This window comes from Diadema antillarum, unplaced genomic scaffold (genome assembly GCF_040938485.1).
Source record: "Diadema antillarum isolate AM-2024a unplaced genomic scaffold, OU_Dant_1.0 scf00000122, whole genome shotgun sequence".
NCBI classification, from domain to species: domain Eukaryota; kingdom Metazoa; phylum Echinodermata; class Echinoidea; order Diadematoida; family Diadematidae; genus Diadema; species Diadema antillarum.
In genome coordinates this window covers 3,173,131-3,198,013 of record NW_027271011.1, presented here as the reverse complement: position 1 = coordinate 3,198,013, position 24,883 = coordinate 3,173,131, and the positions used below count along the sequence as shown (strand labels likewise).

Sequence of the window (24,883 nt, the reverse complement as noted above, 5' to 3'; positions counted from 1 at the left end):
TGTCAATAAACACTGTATAAAAGACAAATCCATACAATAAAATCAACTAGGTCATGTGAAACAGAAAAGATAGGAGTATGAATGGTAACACTAGACCCTGCACAAATCTCAATCCTTTCAATTGTATACCATTCCTAACTCTCTCTTTAGTTAACCATCTTCCCTTACATCTTGTCTGCATTCCTCATAGGTAATTCACACTCATTCCAGTGGTGACACAAAACAAAACTGAAAAGAGTTTAAAGAATTTTTCAGACAGACGCTATAAAAACTTTTACGATCAGCTGTCAGAAGAGGTTTGAAATTGACTACAGGTTCCTACAGCGCACAGCTCTGCCCTACAGACACATGTATTTTATACACATTTGTACAGGAAAGAACAGGGTAATAACATACAATGTGTATCAACACTTGTGCATTCCTTTTTAACACTGCAGATCATTCAATATCAATTATAAGGCTTGCGCAAAGACTACCTCACATACACATGTACAGTACAAATGTAGCAATAACAAAGTTCTGCATGCAAACTTGCTCCAAACTTTTGAAATGCAATGTCTAGGTGGATAGAATACAAGGTATCTTCTTATTACACATTACTGTATGTCCTGGGAGGCATGTACAAAATTTGTACAATGTACAATGTGTATTATCCATCAAGTTCAATACCGTATAAAAGATCATTAATAGGACTACTGGTACAATTGTACATGTACAGCTGTAGCAAATGTGTTTGATTGTTAGAAGACGAGGTAAAAAATGGAAATATCTTGGCATTCTTTGAATAAGGAGTGTTATATGGGTACCACTGGGCAAGAACTTTGTTTTTTGGTTTATGACAGATACAATTGTACATCACTCCATGCAATCCCTGTAATTGATAAACTGTATACGCCCTATATTTAGGGAGTCTAAATTTTTGCGAATCAGGACTTCCCGACATTTTCGCGAGGGGTTAAATTCGCAATCATGAAGCACAATACTGGATGGGGAAAATAATATCTGGACGTCACATTCATATCGGGATCAGAGTCAATATTTTTGCTTGTCTGTAATTTCACAAACAGCATCCACCTCGTGCAATTCGCGAAAATAAAAACCTCGCAAAATATTTGGCATATTATATCTGGCCCTTAAAATTCCCGACAATGTACAAATGTACCTCTCACACTGGCCTCTCAGGGGAAAAAAAAATGTGTTGCTGAGCAGTGAAAACATATTCATACTTCATAAAAAAAAAAATATTACTTGTCACACATTCAAGACCTTGCACGTATATCGTCACTGGGGTGACAAGACCTTGTATCTGCAATTTTGGTGAAACTGACTTTTTTGCATAATGGTCAAATAATCAGTTATGTGATGTCCTGACCAAATCCTAGCTGTCTTACCCCAAAAATGAAGCCACCACAGCATGTCAAAAGAATGGCTGTCCCATTCGGTATAGTGCTTTGGCCACCATGTCTTTTGGCTCTCTTGAACATTTGACATTTTGTAGATATGAGGTCTTGTCGCCCCAGCGATGATCTGTAATCTTTCAGTTTTAAAATAGGAGATACATGTACAGTGTATGTACAACAGTAGCCAAAGGTTTCAGGTCACTTTTTTTCCAGTTTTATTTGAAGTACAGCTTCCCAATATTTTGAAATATCACATCCCGCTCTAGAGTTTCGGATAGAAAATAATGTTTGAACATCATAACTGACCGGGGTAAAAATAGTACACATGTACAATGTATATTATATGCCCCTTGAACACTCTACAGGGTGAATTTTGCACGGAAAGAATGGACTTCAGAGTTTCTGCACCAAACTGGTTATTCTAACCACATCTTTCATTTTCAACTCTTAAAAAGCTTTGTAATGATCTTTTATTTCTGATCAATTTACTCTAAGAGCAATAACAAAGACATGTAGTGAAATATGGTCAGTTTTACAGTAAAGGGTGTAACTTCGATGTGGCAAGGGTCAAAAATTAAAGTTGTGTTTCCATTTTTATCTTTGCCTTTATTTTATATAGGAATGTCTATATTTTCAATATTTTGTCATTCCAGAGCTTAATTCTTAGGCTAAATATGAAAAATTAAGTGACTATTATGGAATTTTAGATAAATTTAGGTAAAAACAACAAGAATGTTTTGGTCACCCACAGCAACCAAATGAAGATAAATGGTGGATGTAATGCAACTTTTCATTTGCTGTGAACATATATTTGAAATATCAAAACACTTTTCCCCCAACAGATATTCGCTCTTGCAATTATTTGGATGTGAACTTCAAATTCCAAGGTAAAAATGGTACCTGACAAACTATTTTTAAGTTAAAAGAATGTTCTAGAAGCAAGAGCCACTCTAAACATAGCCCTAAATTATCTCTTGGTAACAAACATTTATCAACCCAAATCCCAAAGAAATTCGATTATTTTTGACAAAGTTGAAATTTTCAGACTTGTGAGTTTCGGAGGCTTCAGTTAACAAACTAGTGTGTTTCGGAGGCTTCAAAACTGCTAACACAAAGTTCTAGTCCTGTATTCACTTAAAATAATAAAACTACAGTAAGCAACTATCACTACATGCTAGAATAACAACAGGGCATCAATAAAATGTGAATAACAGTACATTTTATGGCAGTGCATAATGTTTACCCTTCATACAAATTGTACTTATTATTATAAGGAAATTGGCTTCCACAAAAGTGAATAACAAACTGTGTACACTTTGAGCAATGCTCAGTTCGAATTTATGACATTACATGAGGCAATATGATTCTAAAGGAAACTGCAACAGTAGCAATAAAAGTACACTGATTAGGAACATTTTTTTTTTTTTCTTTGCGGCTTAAAGTTAGCAGCAACGCATGTTTCGGAGGCTTCATCATGACTGTTAACATGCAAAAATGGTCCATATTAAGGTGATATGAAGTACATTAATGCAGCTGATTGTTTCCAAATAACTAACAATGTTGTAACATGGAAAATAGTATTTATTTGTATGCAGAAAAAAGACTTTCCAACATATATGTTAAGAGACAAAGAAAAATATTTTAAATCTTTATGCTCAGTTGTACACATACACTGTATATCCATCTTTGGCAATGCAGAACATGATTAGGCTACACACATGTACAGCTGTATGCATTTGTCAAACTTTTCATCATAATGCAGTAAGAATTACTTTCAATGAGTTAGAACTGTAGCTATAGACTTAATGCAAAGATTATGTTTGCTTGCTTTATAAGTGCAGTTTGTGGGATGTATATTGACATAAACCACCCATCATAATTGTTTTATATACATGTGAAATCAATTTCAACTGTTGATGAGAAAGGGATAGAAAATAGACTATGTGATGGCATGACGGTTAGATTACAACATAGCATTGTAAAATATAGAAAGGGGAAAAAAGGCTTATGAACATTCTTTTGCATATGGACCATGCCTGATATCCCCTACTATTGCTATCAAATGCAGTGATCATGGTCATTGAACAGCAATCTTAAACACCGATCAGCCATTCCATGTAAGGGTCATCATCAAACTGTCATCAAAATGGAGTTGGAATTTAAAAATCAATATCCTTGGTGATATTATCATGGAGCTCAATAGAAATTGAAATGGTCAAGATCCCATTCATCTTTTTGAATTGCCTGTTGAAAAGATAAATGTACATACCCTACCCATGACTGTATATGAATTTGAATTTAAAAAAAAAATGTTGACCAAATGTATAGTTCCCTATAATATATGATAGTTAGAATTTTACTTTCTTTTTCTGTGGTATACAAGTCACCCTTGTTTCATATCATTTTATTTTTGTTTGTTTTTTATTCTTCAAAGGCTTCTTTTTTATAGTTATTTTATAAAATTCCAGTTTGTGTGACTCCTGTGACAGCTAGGAGGCCTGTTTTTGAAGGTACGCATTGAGAAATTGCTAACAGAACTTTTACTGTTTCTAAAAATGACAACCTTTTTAGCAAAAAAAATAAAAAGCAGCAAATGTGTTTAAATATCTAAGTTTGTTAGAAACCCACAAGTTTGTTTTAAATAGTATATAAACCCACAGACTACAGTTTTAACCATTTGAATTTCAAAATAGTTAGGGGCTTGTAACTTTTTCCAGAAAAGCCAGGACTGAACAGATTATAAAGATTTCAATCATTTCAATATTGTTCTTCATGAACATAACTTCTCCAGTCACCCACCCATGTAAACTACTTGTACCCCATGGCAACAGGCTATTTATAAGTAGAGGTCTATATGTCATTTATAAACAATCCTATCCCAACCATTACTGTCCATTTACTGCACTGAGAACTACATGTACATGCGCAAACATGTCATAGAGTCTCACACATGTATAATGCGAAGAGATGTTTTGTAAACACAAGTTACATTTTGTTTAATCAAAAATAGTCAAGTGGTCACTGCCAGCATGATAAAGTATGGAAAATAGGGTATAGTATCAACATTGTGTTGCACCTAGCATGCATCAAATCTGACATACAGAATGACATGAAAGCCTGTCTGAATGAAGTAATCAAATGTCAAAATTCCAAAACAGTACCCTGTGATCCAAGTCACACCACAGGAATGATAATCTGCAAGATGATAGCTACATTGTATTTTCAAATCCAATAACAAATTTATTGATTAATTACTTTCCTCCAAATAAGTATTGGAAATGAAAGCCAAAGAACTTGTTAAGAAATGGAAACTGAAAAAGTCAAGATTTTAGTATGGCAAAAACAAATGCCATGTGAGTAACAGATTTGTCAATGGGTTATAAATGGACATGTAAAAGATTGTGTTTCGAAAGCTATTACACTCAGATGACAGAGTCGAAAGTGTAAAAATCCAAAAAGTATTTTCCACCATTTGCTCTTGATCATGCATAAAAGATACAACCTTAAATTCAAAAATAATATATTTCATAGGTAAGTGTATGCTTCCCTCTTGAATAGCCATCTATTAAAGTCCTTGAATCTTCAGGACAGCAATAGTGTTCAGTTCTTTAAAAAATAGTGTATTTAACACTAAATAATCAAGTAATTGTTTGGTCTTCATTAACGAAATCTAACCAGTCAAAAGAGTGATACAAATATGGTCACAACACTTCATCTTCTCTCAAGAGTAAAAATTAGTTATCCAACTTAAGAACATTGATGTATGCACAACTACTTGCTTTGTTGTACTACTGTTGCACGGTGTGGGCATGCACGCAAGCTGGAAGTCACTTTCATTACTCACAATATCTAGCCTGTTCCATTGTTTCAAAAGGAAACCTACAAAATAAATGCTTTTCATACATTTAAACAACTATCTACACCTTGCTTGAGGAATCATTAAGTCTCATTCAGTCCAAACAGTTATTTGATAGACTTAGAATTACAAAATTGTAATCAAAACATTCCATTTACATGCTGTTAACATAAAATGAAGCCTCCGAAACATCTGGAAAATTAATTTGGTATGCCATATGTTTTTATGAAAATCATGTATGTTATGTAGAAAGTGATGGGTAAATTGTGTCTTTTTTTGGTTGATATACACTGTTTAAACATATTTGTGGAGCAACATCCTCATCTGCTAATATCTTATTGCTGAGTGCAAAGGTGAGTTATGTGTGACACGTCTGCACTGTTTAAGAAAAATAGGTAAATCGTATAGTAAATCTATATTGGTGAGTAAACAAAGCAGCCAGAAAACTGAATGTGATTAAATATCTTTAGATATGTCATAAGCGATCATTTGGTGGGTGAACAATAAATCTAATTTGATTTTGTCCAGAGAAAATCTCAAAAATGCAGTGTTAACATCCTTTTGAAGCCTCCGAAACCACTTTTTCTCTATAAAGTGTATTAGCTCAAAAAATTATTGCAGTATCATAATGTTTTTATTATTTTTGTTGTCTGTCCATGTCTGTTGATGATTTCATGGCATAATTTGGGGCAGACACTCAAAGAATTTATCAGAAATGTCAAATTGGATGTTTTTGCTGTTTCGGAGGCTTCAATGCGTCTCGGAGGCTTCACGTGTTAACGGAAAATTTGTATTGTCTCCTATTTTCAGAGAGTTTGGCGGATCTTAACTATTTTTGGTCTATTAGGTTAGGGCCCCATATCCTACATTTTGACATATAGATTAGGTTGCTTCTCTTATCTATATTCATATTATTTGACTAAACACTTTGTTTCGGAGGCTTCAAAACTGCTAACGGAAATTTCACTTGATGGAATAAAATTATCACAAAATTTCAAATAGCCCTAGAATCAAGTAAACTTTGATGTAAGTCTAAAGTTTAGCTGTACCTTACTATTTTCAGCATAAAAGAAAGTAACCAAAACACATCCACTGATCATTACTGTCCATCAAAGTTTGTAAACAATTGTTAACGGAAAATGAAGCCTCCGAAACCTCAAATTTGAAGTCATAGTATTCTAAAATAAAGGGCCAGATACAAACCAAACTAATTTGGTCATTTCAATTGACCATACAACTATGCTTTTAACATAAAAAATTAGATCTCTGCAGTTGCTGTAGAAAATTATTAACATTTCAAAAATGTTACATAAATTTCAATGCAACAAAATAGTCATTTTTAGGGTACATATGTGACTGTCAAAACAAAACGCATCAATACCTGGACCTGATTATGCTACCCAAGGTGGCTACTCATAAGGTGACTCACATGGGAAAAAATCTTTGAGATCTGCAAATCTATGTGTTCAGGGTGGGCCAAAAGGCTAAAAATTGAAAGTTACACCCTTTACCGTAAAAGTGACCATATACTGCAAATTATTAATTTAGCAAGAAAAAACAGCAGACTGTACAGTGTACAATGTATAATAGTGTATCGTAAAGAATAACATGCAATGTCTTGAAAGTACAGTGTTATTGTCAAACAAAAACAAATCAGTTTCATTACACTAACAATAGACCAATGAATGATAGTGAACTTATGTATGAATGAATAGATGGTATAAAGTGGTACGGAAATTTAAATACAGTGCTATCACTAATATTCTTCCAATGATTTACTACATGTACATTGTACTGTACATCATGTACACACACACAAAAAAAAATCAAACACGACTAATTCTGACTCGATTAAAGTGTAGACCCATGAATGCGGAGAACATACTTCGTTCTTCTCAAATTCAAATGTAAAAAGAAATTGTCGTCACTTTGACCTGATTTGAATGTACATTTATAGTGACAGACTTACCGTTCTAGGGAAACCTACAACTGTGTATTGAATTACAGTTGTATATTACGAACCATCTCACTGCTACAACTCTCTCTCTTTTGTGTGTATGCATTTTTGTGCCATTGTAGTAAACTTTCACTGTTCTGTTTGTTACATTTCACTGCATTGATCACAGTTAATGCAATGGAGAGTGGTTTTCACTACAAATGGCTATTAAGGTATTACTTCATAGTATATTTATACGAAAATCACACTGCTACAACTTTATTCTTTTTTTTTCTTTTTCTTTTTTGCATTTCTGTGCCATTGCAGTAAACTGTTATTATTTTGCTTGATAGGTTTTACTGTATTCACCACAGTTACAATACAAGGCAATCGCCAAATTGTGTCTCGCCCATTCGCGCACAAGGAATTAATATTTTTTATAACTCCCAGAAGTTAATTGACCTGCTTATGACCTTTGACCATGTGGTGACCTTCAACACCCTAAGGGACATTTACCATCCAAGTTTGGTCACAAACGGACAAAAGGATCAAAAGTAACGAGCTATAATCGAAATGCGCCATAAAAACTTAACATTGGGCCCCAAAAATTTGTTCACCCCTTTCTGTGACCTTTGACCTTGTGATGACCTTTAACTTCCCAAGGGACATCTACCGTCCAAGTTTGGTCACAAACGGACATAGGGATCAAAAGTTATGAGCCACAATCAAAACGCGCCATAAAAACATAACATTGGGCCCTTAAAGTTTGTTGACCCCTGTGACTTTGGACCTTGTGACGACCTTCACCTCCCCAAGGGACATGTATCTTCCATCCAAGTTTGGTCACAAACGGACAAAGGGATCAAAAGTTATGAGCCATAAACGAAATGCGCCCTAAAAACCTAACATTGGGCCCTAAAAGTTCATTGACCCCTGTCTGTAACCTTTGACCTTGTGGTTACCTACAACTTCCCAAGAGACATCTACCATCACCCAAGTTTGATTGCCATTGTAGCAACATGTGCTGAGTTACGTGTGATAAGAGAGTCTTGCAAGTAAACTTTAACGCATAACCTCAAATGACCTTAGACCTTATCATGTGACCTCTTACGGCACCATTACATGAAGGTACCCCCAGTGCATCCATCACCCAAGTTTGATTGCCATTGTAGCAACTTGTGTCGAGTTACATGTGATAAGAGAGTCTTGCAAGTAAACTTTAACGTATGACCTCAAATGACCTTTGACCTTATCCTGTGACCTCCAGCGGCACCATAACATGAAGGTACCCCCAGTGCATCCATCACCCAAGTGTGATTGCCATTGTAGCAACATGTGTCGAGTTACATGTGATCAGAGAGTCTTGCAAGTAAACTTTAACGTATGACCTCAAATGACCTTTGACCTTATCCTGTGACCTCCAACGGCACCGTAACATGAAGGAACCCCCAGTGCATCTACATTACGTATGACCCAAGTTAGGTTGTAATCCAAGCAAGTTATGTGAAGTTATTTGTCAAAAGAGAGTCTTGCAGGTAAACTTTAACATAGAAAAGAGAGTCTTGCACATACTCTTTAATATATGACCTCAAATGACCTTTGACATCATCACATGACCTCTGACAACACCATAACATGAAGATACCCCTAGTGCTTCTATCACCCAAGTGTGGCTGCCATTGCTGTAACAGTTGCCAAGTTATACATCATAAGAGAGTCTTGCAGGTAAACTTTAACATTTGTGACGGACGACGGACGACGGACGACGGACGGACGACGGACGGACGACGGACAGACGCCATTTGGATCCCTTAGTCTCGAGTCTCGCCTTCACCTCCGGTGGGCGAGACAAAAATGAAGAGCAGTTTCCACTTTAAAATAGAAGTGTGGGCACGATAGATAGGTAAAGGTAGAAGTATTAGAATGCTTGTAAATAAGAATTAAGGATAGCAGACGTAAGGACAGTAGAAGATACATTTTTCAATGTTGGATGAAATTTTCATTTGAGTGAAAAACGTGTCGACAAGTACTGTTGTGTATAACCCTACACAAAGAATGAAAAATGTAAGCTCAGTATGTTAGTCTTCTCTCAGTTGTTCCATTGGGTTATCAGAAAAGGACAATGCACTACAAAGCTCAATGATGAATGTTGCATGGACAATTTGAACAGTAAGCCCTAAAGGGGGAACCTTACAACAGGTACAATGTAAGGAAATGTACTGGATATTTACTTATCTGGGACCAAACTGGCATTCACTATGTGGAGGTTAAAAAGAATTCATGGTGCTTTTGTTGGCTAACAGACTAATTTTCAATAACAACATATTGTTATAAATTGGGAAGTAGCTCAGAGCCATGCACGGACAAACAAGGAGCATACAATATTTTGCATTTATGTGAATTTGCAAGCTAAAGAGTACAGGTACATGACATGAAATCTGACAAGTTCTTGGCATCAAAATATTCAAACTTTGTGTCTTTACTCATTCCTTCAAAAAGTATACAACAATCAAGAATAAAATTTTGGAAGGATCTAGCAGATTTTGTACAGATGCATTATACACAAAAATTTAAAATTGAGGCACATACTTTTTGATAATCGTCAATTTGATATGGGAGGAGAGATCAAGGCAGAGTCACACTAGACAGCGCCCTCGCATGGTAGAACTGGCTTGTCTCGCTTAGTCAACGTGATTTAAATTTCAGGCTCGCAAGCTTCAATCGGAAGCATCGTTTCAAGACGTCAGCCCAAAGCGGTCAAGACGTAAAGCGGGTAGAGTAATAGGTTCACCAAAGGCAAGACCGAGAAAAGAGTGGGTAAACAAGATTGAAATCAAACAGTCATCTCTTTCAGTGCATAAATCTACAAGAAACAAAACAAACACCATTGTGAAAGTGTGGGACTAAAGGGAACTAAACTAAAATGTGTGTGACTTGACGTGAGACTAGGAGTAATTGTCCGAGTATCTTCCAGAGTGCTGACATGCATAAGACCTTGAGTGATCTAACTAGGAAGCTCTCATTCTAACTGTTCACAGCAACCTTTTTAAAGCTGAAAATACACCAAAGGCATTTCGGGGATCTTTCCTTTTGTCTGTAAGTCTAGAATATGCTGTATTGAATGCATTTTGACTTTCATAAAATCTCGACTATTGTCATAATTTCATCATAAAATCTCACCAGACATGACCAAAAAAAGTCAGAAATTACAGTCTTTGTTGCATTAACCTTTCAATTGTTCTCCCCCCCCCCCCCCCCTAAAATAACAAAATGCAACTTGCTTGTCACTAACTACGTTGTACAATCCAACTTTTGGAGATATGCAAATATTTTTTTTTTGTCCAAGTAGCACTCCATAGTTTCTCTTCAGCAAAGTGTCTTCAAGCAATGACATGTACAAGGAAAGCATGATCATACAAAAAATACAAGCAATCTATTGGTGTGTGTGAAAAATTACTACAGTAAACCCATGCACATACACAAATACATTGTAAAGAGAGAGAGAGAGAAATGTTGCTGCACATTCACATGATAAACATACAGAAATATCACTAATTGTACAAAGCATGCTAAATTCCTTTTCACCTTTTCTCGATTTAAAATTGATAAAGAAATAAAACATACATTATATGTGAAAGCTCTGTTATGGCCACCAAATAAAATTCTGTGTAGTCACACCTACACAGTATACCATACTCATTTCTCAGTTGGCTTCCAGTGCAAATCAACAATGCTTGTACACTCACTTCCCATCAAAAACGGAAAAAAAAGTGTGCAGTAACCATGGTTACGTCGCTGCCATGCAAACCGTCCGCACGTGTAGCACAATTTCCGAAGAAACAATACTGAATTATGTACACCGGCAGCTTGTACTGCAAGTTATACGAGGCTGTATTCTTCCACATCAATGCCTTTATTAGGAGACAAGTCTGGAGTTATCTCGTCAAATCTAATGAGCATCGCTACAAGTTGACTCGCATTCTCAATAAAACCAATTTTACTATGACTGCCAAATATCACTCTTGGACATTATACTTATTACATGTATTATTCTTCTCCAAAGTCATCAGGGGCAGAAATATTTTTTTATAATCAAGCAAATCAACAAAAATCACAGTTTTGCCTTATTTTGACAGATTAACCATGTTCGCATTAGATGCACACAAGTAATCAACCATGAAATTAATAGCATTTCTTTTAAAGAGCTCCCAAGTCAAGAACAAGTGGCTGTCAAACTTATCATTTATGATTGAATGAATTCAGATTCTCACTTCTTCACAACTGTTAAAAAGAAAAATAAAACAAAACTTGAAGGCAAGACATTCTACTTCCAAGCCAAATTCCAAACTAAATGTACATGTAGACCTTATTGAATCAAACAGGATGTACCGTATTCACACTCATTCTGCATCTGTACAAGTACTGTAACTTGCACTGTACTCTATTTTCTCCCCAATTTTCAGGACACTAAATCATAATTCTTGAGATTCACTCATGAAAAAAAAAAGTTCATCCTTTAATGCATGACTTGTGTTCATAATCAAAATTTGCTTGTCTACGATTATTTTTGAGCCAAGATTCGTGAAATTTAAATGCACTATGCATTGAATGCCAGTGACAATTCTCAACAATTTCATACCTTGAGAAAGGCTGTTGGCTCCAGTTTATGCAAATTTCATGCTGCGAATATATCTTGCTTTACAGTAATTGAACACCCCAGGAGAGTGAGGACCCATACAGTGTAAAGGTTGACCTGCCCTAGATATTCACTGTACACGTATACATACAGTAAAAATACACTGTACACTACAGTGTACAGTGTATATTCAGTGTATATTCAGTGTATATTCAGTGTACAGTGTATACTTTGTACATTGTACACTACAGTGTAGTGTATATTCAGTGTATATTCAGTGTACAGTGTATATTCAGTGTATATTCAGTGTACAGTGTATATTTTGTACATTGTACACAGTACATGTATGTATACCCTTGTACATACAGTGTACGTAATTCAAGAATCTCCATAACAAAATGGTGTACTTGCTAACTTTATCATTGCTCTACATTAATGACACAAAACAGTCGAGGAATCTCAACTGGAGTGGACTGTAACTGATGAGTGTACATTTCAATGCATATATTTGCTGACAGCTGCTACATTGTACTCTTGGTTTTTTGGATATACTGCGCATGTACCCCAGTGGGCATCGAATCTATTGGGCCATCCACGAACCCCCACATTACTATTAAAGTCTTAAAATACACATCACCTTCTTGTCTGACAGATTAACTGAGAAGAGTTTTGAGATATACTGACTTTAGGCTTTCTTGCCCTAAAAGTGGCACAGGTCTACAAATGTAGGTGAGTTCCAGCACATTACCAGTCTGCTGCTTGTTTAACTTTTTCATGAATATTGGCTTTATGTATTGCAGCATATTAGAAGTCATCATACATGTACAGTACATGTATAAGAAGCCTAATCAGAGAGATCGGGAATGTACAAAAGCAACGTCTGGAAGCAAGACTAGACTGCACAATGTAAAATACAGAGCAGGAATGTCTAATACTGTATGAGTCTACATATTAAATATTCTCTGACTGTAATGCACGATTTGATCATATTAAAACATTTATTAGCCGAAGTCGCAGGTCAAAGATTGTGAGTTCCAGTGGAAGAGGACAGACTGAAGTTCAACAAGGTAGTGTTAACCTTTGACCCTTTGCTCAAAAGATTGTGTCCCCGATTGATAAATTTCAGAAGAAGTGTTATTCTCTCTCAGGCCGCCTGTCTGTTTGTGAACTATGATCAGAAAGATTACAGTGCTTTCCAGAAAGCTCCTCACATTCTTATCATTACTCGAAGTTTACTTTTGTTGCTGGTTTCATAAGAGCAAAAATCATAGAGCTGTAAATGTATTGCATATGATCATGGCATGTTCAGCAGTAAGAAATTATGACATTCCAACAAAGGGATTTAGCCTGTTTTCAATTTCAATGGTATTTTTAAGTCACTTTCACCAAACTGTGAAAAAGATATTATGATTAAATAAAAATGCATTATGATGTCATAATCATTCATGTGTACATTTCGGTAACTCCATTGTAAATGTACTCCATTGCACGTATGACAGGAAGTACAGTACAACTGTAGACTACCGGTATTGCATGTTTTAGCAACAAATTGAATCTCCATATTGCAGAAATTACAGCTGTTCTCTATTGAATAAAGAGAGCAAAAAGAGCTTGTTCTTCTCATAAATCAATATGCAAACACTGTACAGAGATTAGTCTGAAAACATTTTGCCGCCATATGAAATGCAAACAAGGTTGAGATACAGTAGTGAATCCACGCAGAGACTGCAAGACGCGTACATTGTACAGACTACACTCCCAATAGCAGACAGTTTTCAAACTCTGTACTTGAATCAGATACATTGTAAGTACAGCTACTTCACCTGTTGAATGCATGATGCAGGACTATACCGTGCAGAGATCTTGTACATATGCAGTTCATGTACAACATCTGCTTTGGCTCTGGTGTACAGTGTACAAACATGCAGTTCACCACCAGTTGTATTCACTTTACATCTGGAGTAAATACACAAGCTAGAATGTATAAACGCTGGTCGAAGATAACAAAACAAATCCCGTTTCTACTCTTAGCACTAGACTATTCAACATTCCCTGGTAAAAGTGGTATGGAAATATGGATATGTTTTTTGGTTGCATCAACTACAAATGTATGAAGACAAGAATTGAGCCCATCCAGGTAGACAAATGCACATTACACATGTACATTGTACGTGTAATGTTGTACACCATCCATGCACATATACATTTTACAGGTTTTATCTTTCCAAAAATACAGTTTTACTCAAAGGAAACCCAAACCCAAAGAGCAATGTGGATTGAGTGAAAACAGCAACATTAGTAGAATACATCAGTGAAAGTTTGAGGAGAATCGGACAATCGATGCAAAAGTTAAGAATTTTTAATGTGTTGGTATTGGAACTGCTGGATGAGGAGACTACTGGAGGTTATGACCAACATGTTGTATACATGTACATTGTATGGACAACAATATAAAAAAAAAATAAAGAAAATTCCACAAAAATTCACTTTTCTAGCATAATGAAAGAGCACTTGTCTATCATAAACCACTTTCAAAAAGCAGGGGGAATAATTGCTACCTTTAACATCAGTATCAAATTGATGGCACATTGTACATCAGCACAATGCATTATGTGTAATTTTCATGAAAAATCAATTTTTGTGGAATTCCCCTATGATGTCATAACCTCTAGTAGTCTCTTCATCCAGCAGTTCCAACACCAGAACTTCAAAAAAAATCATAACTTTTGCATCGATTGTCCAATTTTCCTCAAACTTAACTGTGTTCTACTAATGTTGAGCTGCTTTCACTCAATCCACATTTCTCTTTGGGTTTGGGTTTCCTTTAAGCAGAGCCTCTTGTAAACCTCCTTTAAACAGCTTTGTGCAACACATTACTGCCTTAGTATCCTTGGTAACCACTCTTCCTTAAATGATAAAAGTTTATCAAGTGCTCTTCAATATATTCCAGGTTTGTTTCAAAGTGATGTACATGTTTTTGTTTTGTTTTGTTGTTCAAATCCACCATAGCTGCATCCACCACCCACATGTAATTTCCAGCCATGTGATAAGAGTGTCATGAATACTATTCACTGTGTATACTGTATGGTTTGGCCACAAGCTCCTGTACACAGCCTTTCCTTTCACATAATCCATTCACGGTAATATAATAATAATCAAGGTGACAATATTGAATTGCCTACTGTATGCGAGGTCACACAATGATTACAAAATTAAGAAAGGATCTACTAGATTTGTGACATTGATCTCAAAAACTTCTTTTGTCCTCTTGCTTTGCTTCATGACCTTAATTGATGATGACTTCCTCTCGGGGATTTCAGGGAAAAACACTTTTACTTGGATCCAATTTTGTCTTAAAATTATAAAGTAATTTTACAATTTATTCCCTTTTCAAATTTTGCTACCCCCAACAAAGAAATGAGAAATACATGTAAGAATCCTTACTTGTACAATGTAACAAAAAAATAGTTCAGGTGTACCACAGGTTTCAACACATGCTCCAAGCTCCAAGCTGTAGACATACAAACATAACTGCTACAAACCAGATCCCACCTACATGTCTATAAGTTACATATTTCCCACCACCTTCACACAAATGGCAAAGTCTTCTCACACATACAGTGTATGTTACACTCACATTTTATACCAATATTTCCTTGATCCAACCCACAAACTCTTTCTTTTTTAAAACCACAAAAGCACCAATACCTTCCAAGAGCAATGCCCTCAAAAAAAAAAAAAAAAAAAAAAAAAAAAAAAAAAAAAGTTATCAAAATATTTCTCCAGCTCTTCCTACAGAGGTTTCTCACATTCTACTAAAGCAGGATCTGGTTTCTTGGAAGATCTCAAATTTACTTCCTCCTTGATAGATGCCTGGGCATCAATCCTGCTAGTATTTCCTTACCACTACAAGGATCCTTAAAGCTGTTGTACCATGGGAGCACATTTCTTCCAATCAAAGTTCACAGTACAAGAACAAAAGCATACTGATTAGCACAGCACTTGGCTTTCTAATTTTGAACTTTAATAAAGGAACACATCTATAGAAATGTCTGCAATCCTATAAAAAAAAAAGAGTGAATGAAATGTCATACGATAGGGAAGAGTTTGTACTGAAAATAATGTTACAAAACACAGAGCCAATTCAACTGCTGTTTCAAGTTTATCAAATCATGACAAAAATGATAAAAATTTGCAAAATGCTGCTAAATTACCTCTGCATCACGCTTGTCCCCATAGTCCACAAACGCGTATGCTGTAAAAAGAACAAGAGAATATGATTCATTTAGTTCCACTGTAACACAAGCAACCATGGCCTGACATTGCCAAGTGTATGAAAAACAGGAGGCTTTTTTCATGAACATACTGTAAACTCTAGGAGTTTTGAGAGTGATGGTACATGTGTATGTTGTGGTCTGGGGGACTATTCAATCGCAAATGAAACAAGGAAATGAAACAAAATTAAACAAAGAATTCAATACTGCATCTACTACAAACATACTTTGCAACTGTACATTTACCGACGTGTAATCTTCTTCTATGCCTCTCTTTTTTAGTTTCAATTTCTAGTTTCTTTTCAAACCCTAGTTTATTTGTTTTTCAACTTTTTCCCAATACAAATGTATATTTCCCACTGACATCGGTAAGTTCAATAAAATCAGTTTTAAGCCATCACAAATCAGGCCAGTTCGGTTTGGTGGGATAAACCCTTTTTGAAAAGACAAAGGTGAATTGATCTTGGCAAACTGTGAATGATTAAATCCTAGTACTTCTGATTCAGTGACGATGTCAGTGGTTTAGCAATCTTAACTTTACATATTATTTCTATAAAACATGCACAGTTTAATACCTTATCTGTTCCACTGGAACTTCAATTTAGTCAAATTGATGAAATTTGTTCTAGGGTGAGTTTTGTATTATATCAATGTAAATTTTCATGATGCACAATTTGACGATTAAAAAGACACAGGTTTAGTATAAAAAAAAAAGAGTCACATGTACCACAGTTGAACTTGAACTTAGAACCCTATGCTTATCATAGAATGTGATTTATGTCCTCACTAGCTATAAAACTACACATGGAAACACAACAACTTTTATTACATGTACAGTATGTGACATTTTACTTAACTGGAACCATTTTTCAGGAGGATGGGGGGAAGAGTTAAAAAACAAACATCAAGATCAGTATTACTCACCCATTCCAGTACCTGCGGAGATAAGAAAAAACATTTGGTGAATTTCAAACAAAAAATATCATGAGCATACAGCACTGCTTCTGAAATACATACAGAGTACATTTGCACACTTTGATATTATAGACGGTGAATGTATGGAGCATACTACGTACACACTGTAACATCTACAGGATCTCATTTTTTTTTTTTACTTTTTTATGCTTGCTACAAGCAGATGGTAAATGTATACAATAGTGTGTTGATGACTTTGTAATGTTAATTCTTCACTGAAAAAAACAACAACAAATTTCACTGAATTTATAACAATATGCTCAGTATTATAGGCACATACAAATGTAGACCCGGTGGTTTAGTCGAATGCGTACACGGGCGCACGGCACAAGTTTCCTGCAGAGACCTATTGCTATCGACTCCTCTTTAACGCTTACGCTTTGACCCATTTCCACGAGTCCGAAGAAGTCTGATCTACTGTAGTCAGTGGTCCGATCACAGTTCGGCTCATGACTCGGCTGATGATGACAGCTTTAGCAAACTTCTTCGGTGACGTCATACTACGAAGACGACAAAGACAACGAAGGCAAGGTTACCTAGCAACACCTACGTGCTTTACTCTTGATGACAGCTCAACTTCGGCAATCTATACATGTACATGTATCATGCTATTGACGGTGATCGGCAATATTATCCAACAGCGCCCCCGCACTCACCGGGTCTATGCGCCTTTAAGACAGCAGATGTTTCATCCAAATTGATAAAGGAAACAATGAGAAAAGGGGATGTGGATCCATTCCTTCTTGAGAAATATGTACAACTACATACAGCATACGTACATTGTACACATATAGTGTAGTATGAAGTGGTAGCAGTCTTACCACTTACAATGTAAATTGTAACAATACTGTACACTGTACTTAGAAAGCTATTTTTAACAAGTGTCCAGAATCACTTCTTTTTCTTTTTCCTTTTTAGCATCTCATACAATACATAATTTGTACAGTTGTACTCTCATTATAATACAATTGATCTTTGCGCACACAGATAGTATTTATTGTGTTATTATAAATCATTTGAATCTATCCATGAATTACATGTGTATGTTTTTTTCTTTAATAGAAAGGTGATGAAAAGAAAAAAAAAAATAGGTATCGAAAAATTACCCCAACACACTATTTGGCATGTTACTGGTAAAAACAGTATGTTTGAAAATACTGAACAGTGAATATAAAAGATACACTTAAAACTACAGTAGCTACAAAGAACACACTTTATTATCAATGCTTCAAAGTTCTGTACAAAATAGCACCCTCTACCCATCCCCATCACCCCCCCCCCCCAAACAAAAACAAAAAAAAAAAAACAATCAAAGTGAAGGAATCTAGAGCTGGAGGCAGCAGTGGCGTGATCGTCCTCACAAACCCCAAACACATTTCATTTTCTCAACCACTTCCGGGTCTTTTCTCTTGTATTGTGTCTCCTTGAGTCTGGGAATTCCCAGGATCATTCACCTTTTCAATTTGTATACAGTACACAGTGTAGCTCTGGTTGGAAGCACATCCAGTAGTTGATGTCTTGATTCAACAGAATTAAAGATAATAAAAAGTTTTGGTACCTCAAAAGTTTCCCTGAATTTCCTTGTCTTGGTTTGTGTTTCACGTTAAAGTACGTTGTCTGTGAGAATTACTCGCCCCAAAGTGCTCTCATGTCTTAGTAATCATGCAATAATGGTTTCCTACCAGAGCCGTCGCCGTACGGCGTCAATAAATATTGTACGAAACCACTGACTGCGACCAGCAGCGTGCAGCCCATTGCACGCATAGAACTGCGACCAGCAGCCCCATACGCATAGCGTAATGGGGCTTCGCATTGTAGCATTCAGGATCATGACAGAATTAGTATCGCGGGTAAATGTCAACTTAAAATCCAAAAATTTCTTCGATTTGAAGACTTACCAATTAAGTTGAAGTATTGAAAACAGGCTTCGAACAACGTTTGGTTCTGCCAATAGTCCCTTTCTTTTCGAATTGATGACTGAATGTGACTCGGTCGAGAGGACCTTGGGAGAGCTACATACACTGAATCTTATCCGTTGATGGATTTGAAATTTGTGCGCATGTGATGTGTTCGCATGCACTGGCTGTAGTATTCAGTGTATGTAGAGCTCTCCCAAGGTCCTCCCAACCGAGTCACATTCAGTTATCAATTCGAACAGAAAGGGACTATAGGCAGAACCAAACGTTGCCCGAAGCCTGTTTTCAATATTTCACCTTAATTGGTAAGTCTTCAAATTGAAGAATTTTTGGGATTTTAAGTTGACATTTATCCTGCAATACTAAATCTGTCATGATCCTGAATGCTACAATGCGAAGCCCGATTACACTATGCGTATGGGACTGCTGGTCGCTATGCGTATGGGGCTGCTGGTCGCAGTTAATTGCATGATTACTACGACATGAGAGCACTTTGGGGCGAGTAAGTCTCACAGTGTTAATAGTTACATGAAAGGTACTTTAACCTGAAACACAAACTAAGACAAGGAAATTCAAGGAAACTTTTGAGGTACCAAAACTTTTTATTATCTTTAAAAACACACAAACTCTTCTTACCTGGCCAAGTGAGAAAAATTAGTCACGCGAAAATATCCACTCTTACAGTATTATGCATTAAATGCTGGTGGCAATTCACAAAATGTTCATGCCATGAAAAAGGCCATCGGCTCTGATTTGCGAAAATTTTGTGCCGCGAAAATTTCTTGCAGCACAGTATTAAGGCACTAAAAACTCCATAAACTACATCCACCTGGATGAAATTACAACTGTACATGTTGTAGACCTGTAGCAAAGCATTGCCACTAAACCATAGTCATACAATTGTAGTACTACATTTTTTGTACCTCACACTACTGGTTTCAAAAGATCACTTTTGACAACACTGTACTTTACATACGTAGCAATCCAGGGGCTTAGGGGCCATGCACAGTATTGTTGGAGCATCAAAATGAAATTTACACATACAGCATGTACATGTTGTACATTGTAACATTGATGTTTTATGACTACTGTTTGGTAAATGCACTCTTTACACAAAACAGCTTCTCCATTTAGAATGCCATTATGATCCAATTTTTGAAAGACATTTTTTTTGCCATTAAAAATTGTCATATTTTGGCATACATGTAAAAATCTTGCATTTTGTAAAATATTTTTGCATGCATTTGCACACAATATTTGTACAATGTACATGTATTATTAGTTACTGAGATTAATTTTCTTACTCGCTACTCTCCTATCAAGAACACATACTATTGTATGTATGTGCATGTTTGGATGAAATATAGAGGCAATCCCTGTGATCAGTTATCAGGGTATATGGTGGTTTTTTTTTTTTGTTTTTTTTTTGACAGCCGAAAGCCGTGGAGCAAATGTGGCACTACTGGCAATTTCCTCTCAGCGAGTGGCTTTTAGTTTCATCTTCTTTGTTTTTTCAGTCTCTCCCCCCCCCCCCCCCCCCCCCCCCCCCCCCCCACTTTTTGTATCAAACGAGCGGGATAGTGCTATATATATAACAAATAAACACTAAAAACCATCAATGGGCAAACTGCCATATTTGTCCAATGCCACAGCTCAAGAGTGTTAGTAGCCTGTTGAGGACAGGCTGATTTTGCTACAATGTGCACGCACTTCTCATAGACAATTGCCCATACATACACGTATACTGTAAAAGTGGACATTTTCGCGGTGTTGAAATTTTCGCGCATTCCGCACAACCCGAAACTAGCGCAAAAATAAAAGCACGGTAATATTTTTGCTTGCCATATGTTCCAGTAGTCGATGTCTTGATTCCACGGAATTAAAAACATGCGAAACTCTTCTCAGCTCGCCCAGCGCAAAAAATTAGTCACACGAAAATATCCACTTTTACAGTACTTGGGACTCATCCCGCCATCATACATGATGTACCTTGACACTTCTGAAGTCATCTCATTTGCTATTATAAATGCTAGCTAAATTTTTGCAGAGTGAAACGTTTGAATGCACAAACTACTGTATATTGCAACTACAGCTGTACAGCAAGTGAAGTACAATGTACTGTTAGCAAGAACAATACACATCCTACAGAGTACAGTGTATAGTGGTATTCATAATCTTTTTATGTATCACCATATACTGTAGAAGGGGAAATTTTCGCGGTGTTGAAATTTTCGCGCATTTCGCGCAACCAGAAACTAGCGCGAAAATATAAGCACGCGAATATTTTTGCTTGCCATATGCTCATGTGTGTGACGTCTTGATTCCGCGGAATTAAAAACACGCGAAACTCTTCTTACCCGGCGAAGCGCGAAAAATTAGTCGCGCGAAAATATCCACTTTTACAGTACTGCAATATTTTTTACAGATTGTATGACAACATATTCATGAGCAAAGGGGAATTATTCCATAATGACAATTTAGGGAGGCTGAGACATGCAAAAATATCATATTCTGAAGGTCCCTAAAAGTCAATGTAAATTTCATTATCATTTTGAGGTCATCACCAGAGACCATGATACTTTGGAAGGAAGGCTCTGTGCTGAGATTCTTTCTGCAGAACTTGAAGTGGGTGGAGTGCTAGGAAGAAAGGGAGCACCCACTCCTACCAGTGCACCCTTGATCCCAACAGCACTTCTGCCCAGTCCCTCCCACACCCTTCCCCCTCCCCTAAACAAGCAAACAAACAAAAATGTTCTGCAACCACTTCTATGATCTACTTAACGTTAGATCTACATGTACGTGTACTGACGCTGTTTATATTTTCGAGTCGATCGATGCAGGCAAATTTATACATTATTTCTTAGCACCAAATGTTTGAAGACACTATTCTTCTGAGAAGTGAAAGACAAAATAGTAAGAAGGTAGAATCTACTCCTGAACTATAATCATTCATACACAGCCTTGTCACCATCAAGTCGTACACAAGTCACTGGAGCTGAAGTGTTGCACTGTGTCTATCTGGTCGGGCTACTCTTGAACTGACACTTGCAAAACTGTTGCAAGTTCAAATAAATTGCAACATAGTCATAGACAAACTGTTTCAAAGATTGTTATAATCATACAAAAATGGGGGTGAGGTGTCAAGACAAAGAGTTTTATGGCAAGCCAGGCGCTAGGCCAGGCAGGGCATGCCGCATAAATTTACACACACCATCATTTTCATCAACGCGTCTGGGAACGCACCTCAAACCATGACAATGTTTTGGAACTGTCAGCATTCCCATCGGCATGGCCATGACATCAATTGGATTGCAGTACATCAATGATGTATTTGTAGGAGATACAGCTGGACATGACCATGATGACAGGATTGAATGGCGGAAAGCATCCTCGAACACTCATCTTGCTCGAGTACAAAGCAATTAATATCATTAAAGCTATATTGTGCTCGATCGTGATGCATAAAATACATCCTACATGCATAAAATTGCCCGGGCCATGTTGTACAGCGAAGCGAAGCTATCATTATGAGCGCATGGCACGGCTAACCACACACACACAGACTATTCATCGCACGCTACCTCCCCGAGAGGCCCAGAAATTTTACCTCCACACTTCCTCAATACATGAAGCTCACCGTATTTCAGTTCGCATCTTGTCATGGGTCCATAATAGCTGAAAGTGTCCTCGATGTCTCGCTGTCGAGTACTTTTACTCAACCGTCCAACAAATAGTTGAGCCATTTTGGATGATTTACAAGGCAAGCAATAACATGGACAAACTACGGTTCACAAGCATTCGTCTCTTCTCTCTAAATTCGCACAGCTTACGTACATGTACGATTGTTGGTTGCTTGCAATTGCGTGTGTACACAGTACATGCATAACCGCATGCGCGTGTGTATCGCATGGGTGTCCAAGTCTGTGGTGATCAATGGTACATCTATCACACAATGCACAAATCTATTAGCTCTTGGCATGCTCGCATTGAGGATTACACGAGATAAGAGCTTACCGCGCTGTGCATGGCGCTCTTCAGGGGCGGGCACACGTGTGGGGTTTCCCCTTCTGCACGGACAGCGCGTATCTCACCCAATACCGGAAATTTTGTCGAGAACATTCCCAGCTTGTATTCAAAAAAAAAAAAAAAAAAAATGAAAACCGTGAAAAAGATGTACTGTAGCTTATCGTCTCATCATTAAACAATTGCGTCTAAACTCTGTGTAGATCTTACACCAGCGCACTACACGTTATGGGAATCATATTTGTTTTGTTTTTTCTGTGTTGGAAAAAGAAAGGTACTTATAAACAGGCCTAGCTACACGGCCTATTAAAATGAAACAGTGTTACACGAAGCCCAAAGCACTTTTAGCTTTTATCTAAATTTAGGATATCCGATATGCGACCAAAATTAACAGCCGCGGAACCGATTGTTCGCTGTAAAAAAACAAAACAAAACAAAAATAAATAAAAATAAAAAAGGAAAGAGGAAGAAAGTGAGGAAAAGAAGCGCTGCAACAAAACGTCATGACATCACGAAGGATCCACCCGGATCTTTTAAAGCCGAAGGGGGGGGGGGGGGGGGGGCATTGTCTCTAAGCCAACAAGGAGCATTAGCCTTGTCCCCTCCCCCCCCCCCCCCAAAAAAAAGAGAGAGAGAGAGAGAGAGAGAGAGAGAGAGTTCAGCAACCATGTAATGATCACCATAATTTGGTATGAATAGGCCCTATACAACTAGGCATACCAGTAAACTAAAGATTTCGATTAAGAATTTAAAATTACTTAAAAAGGAAACCAAAACTCAACGAGTAATGTGGAGTGAGTGTAACCAGCAACGTTAGTAGAACACATCAGTGAAAGTTTGAGGAAAATCGGACAATCGATGAAAAAAAAAGTTATTATTTTTTAAAATGTTGGTGTTGAGAATGACTGGATAAGGAGACTACTAGAGTTCATGACGTCATATGTGGACAAAAATTATAAAGAAAATATAAAGAGAATTCCACAAAATTCATTTTTCATTGAAATTACACATACATCAACTTGATATTGGCATAATGTTAAGGGTAGTAATTATTCCCCCGCATGCTTTCTGAAAACGGTTAGTCACGTGCTCTTTCATTACGCTAGAAAAGTGAAAGCATGTTGAATTTTCTTTATATACATATAGACCTATGTTCTATTGTCCACACATGATGGTATAAACTCGAGTTGTCTCCTTATCTAGCGGTTCCAACACCAAAATTTAAAAATTCATAGCTTTTGCATCGATTGTCCAATTTTCCTCAAACTTTCGCTGATGTGTTCTACTAATGTTGAGCTGCTTTCACTCAATCCATATTTATGTTTGGGTGTCCTTTTAATTTCTTAGGCAACGTAGGGGCCAGCCGAGCAATGGCATAGGCCTATAGGACACATCTAAAAGAATTGGGCGCGAATGGACTACTACCAAAGACACTTGTGAGTGAGAATTCAAATACTCAACGGGTGACAAGTGGTTGTATTGATACACCTAGTCTGAGAGTCATTCTATCTTGAATGTAATATTTCATATCAACTATAAGCAGGATAAATTACTGATAATAGGCCCCTACTAACATGATAAAACTTAATGGAAAAAAAATCATCGTTCTGGGGTGTTTTTAGCTCAGTGGTAACATCGACAATCCAGTGGAAAGTATGGAAGGTGGAACCATGTGGGGGGGGGGGGGCGGCGCTCGCCCCCCCCCCCCATGGTTCCACCTTCCATACTTTCCACTAACCCCCCTCCCCCCCCCCCCCACTTTTTGCAAGGGCGGTACATATAGGAATACAATATGGTGCCACCACTTGGCACCACTTTGGGCCCCCTGACCCCCACTATTTTTTTAACCCCGGAAGTGGCACTAGAA

General features: G+C 37.0%; 1 protein-coding gene across 1 annotated transcript in view; it reads right to left on the bottom strand.

Annotated features, from left to right (window-relative positions):
* LOC139720144 (uncharacterized) overlaps window positions 1–22,853 on the bottom strand; it is a 33,280-nt gene extending 10,427 nt beyond the window's left edge. Inside the window, exons 1-3 of the mRNA XM_071631514.1 lie at window positions 22,631–22,853; window positions 17,027–17,038; window positions 16,043–16,083 (exon numbers count right to left, since the gene is read on the bottom strand). Of these exons, the coding sequence (XP_071487615.1) occupies window positions 16,043–16,083; window positions 17,027–17,038; window positions 22,631–22,736 (159 nt within the window). The 5' untranslated portion in view covers window positions 22,737–22,853. The remainder of the gene's footprint in view (window positions 1–16,042; window positions 16,084–17,026; window positions 17,039–22,630) is intronic.
* Window positions 22,854–24,883: the final 2,030 nt, after the last annotated feature.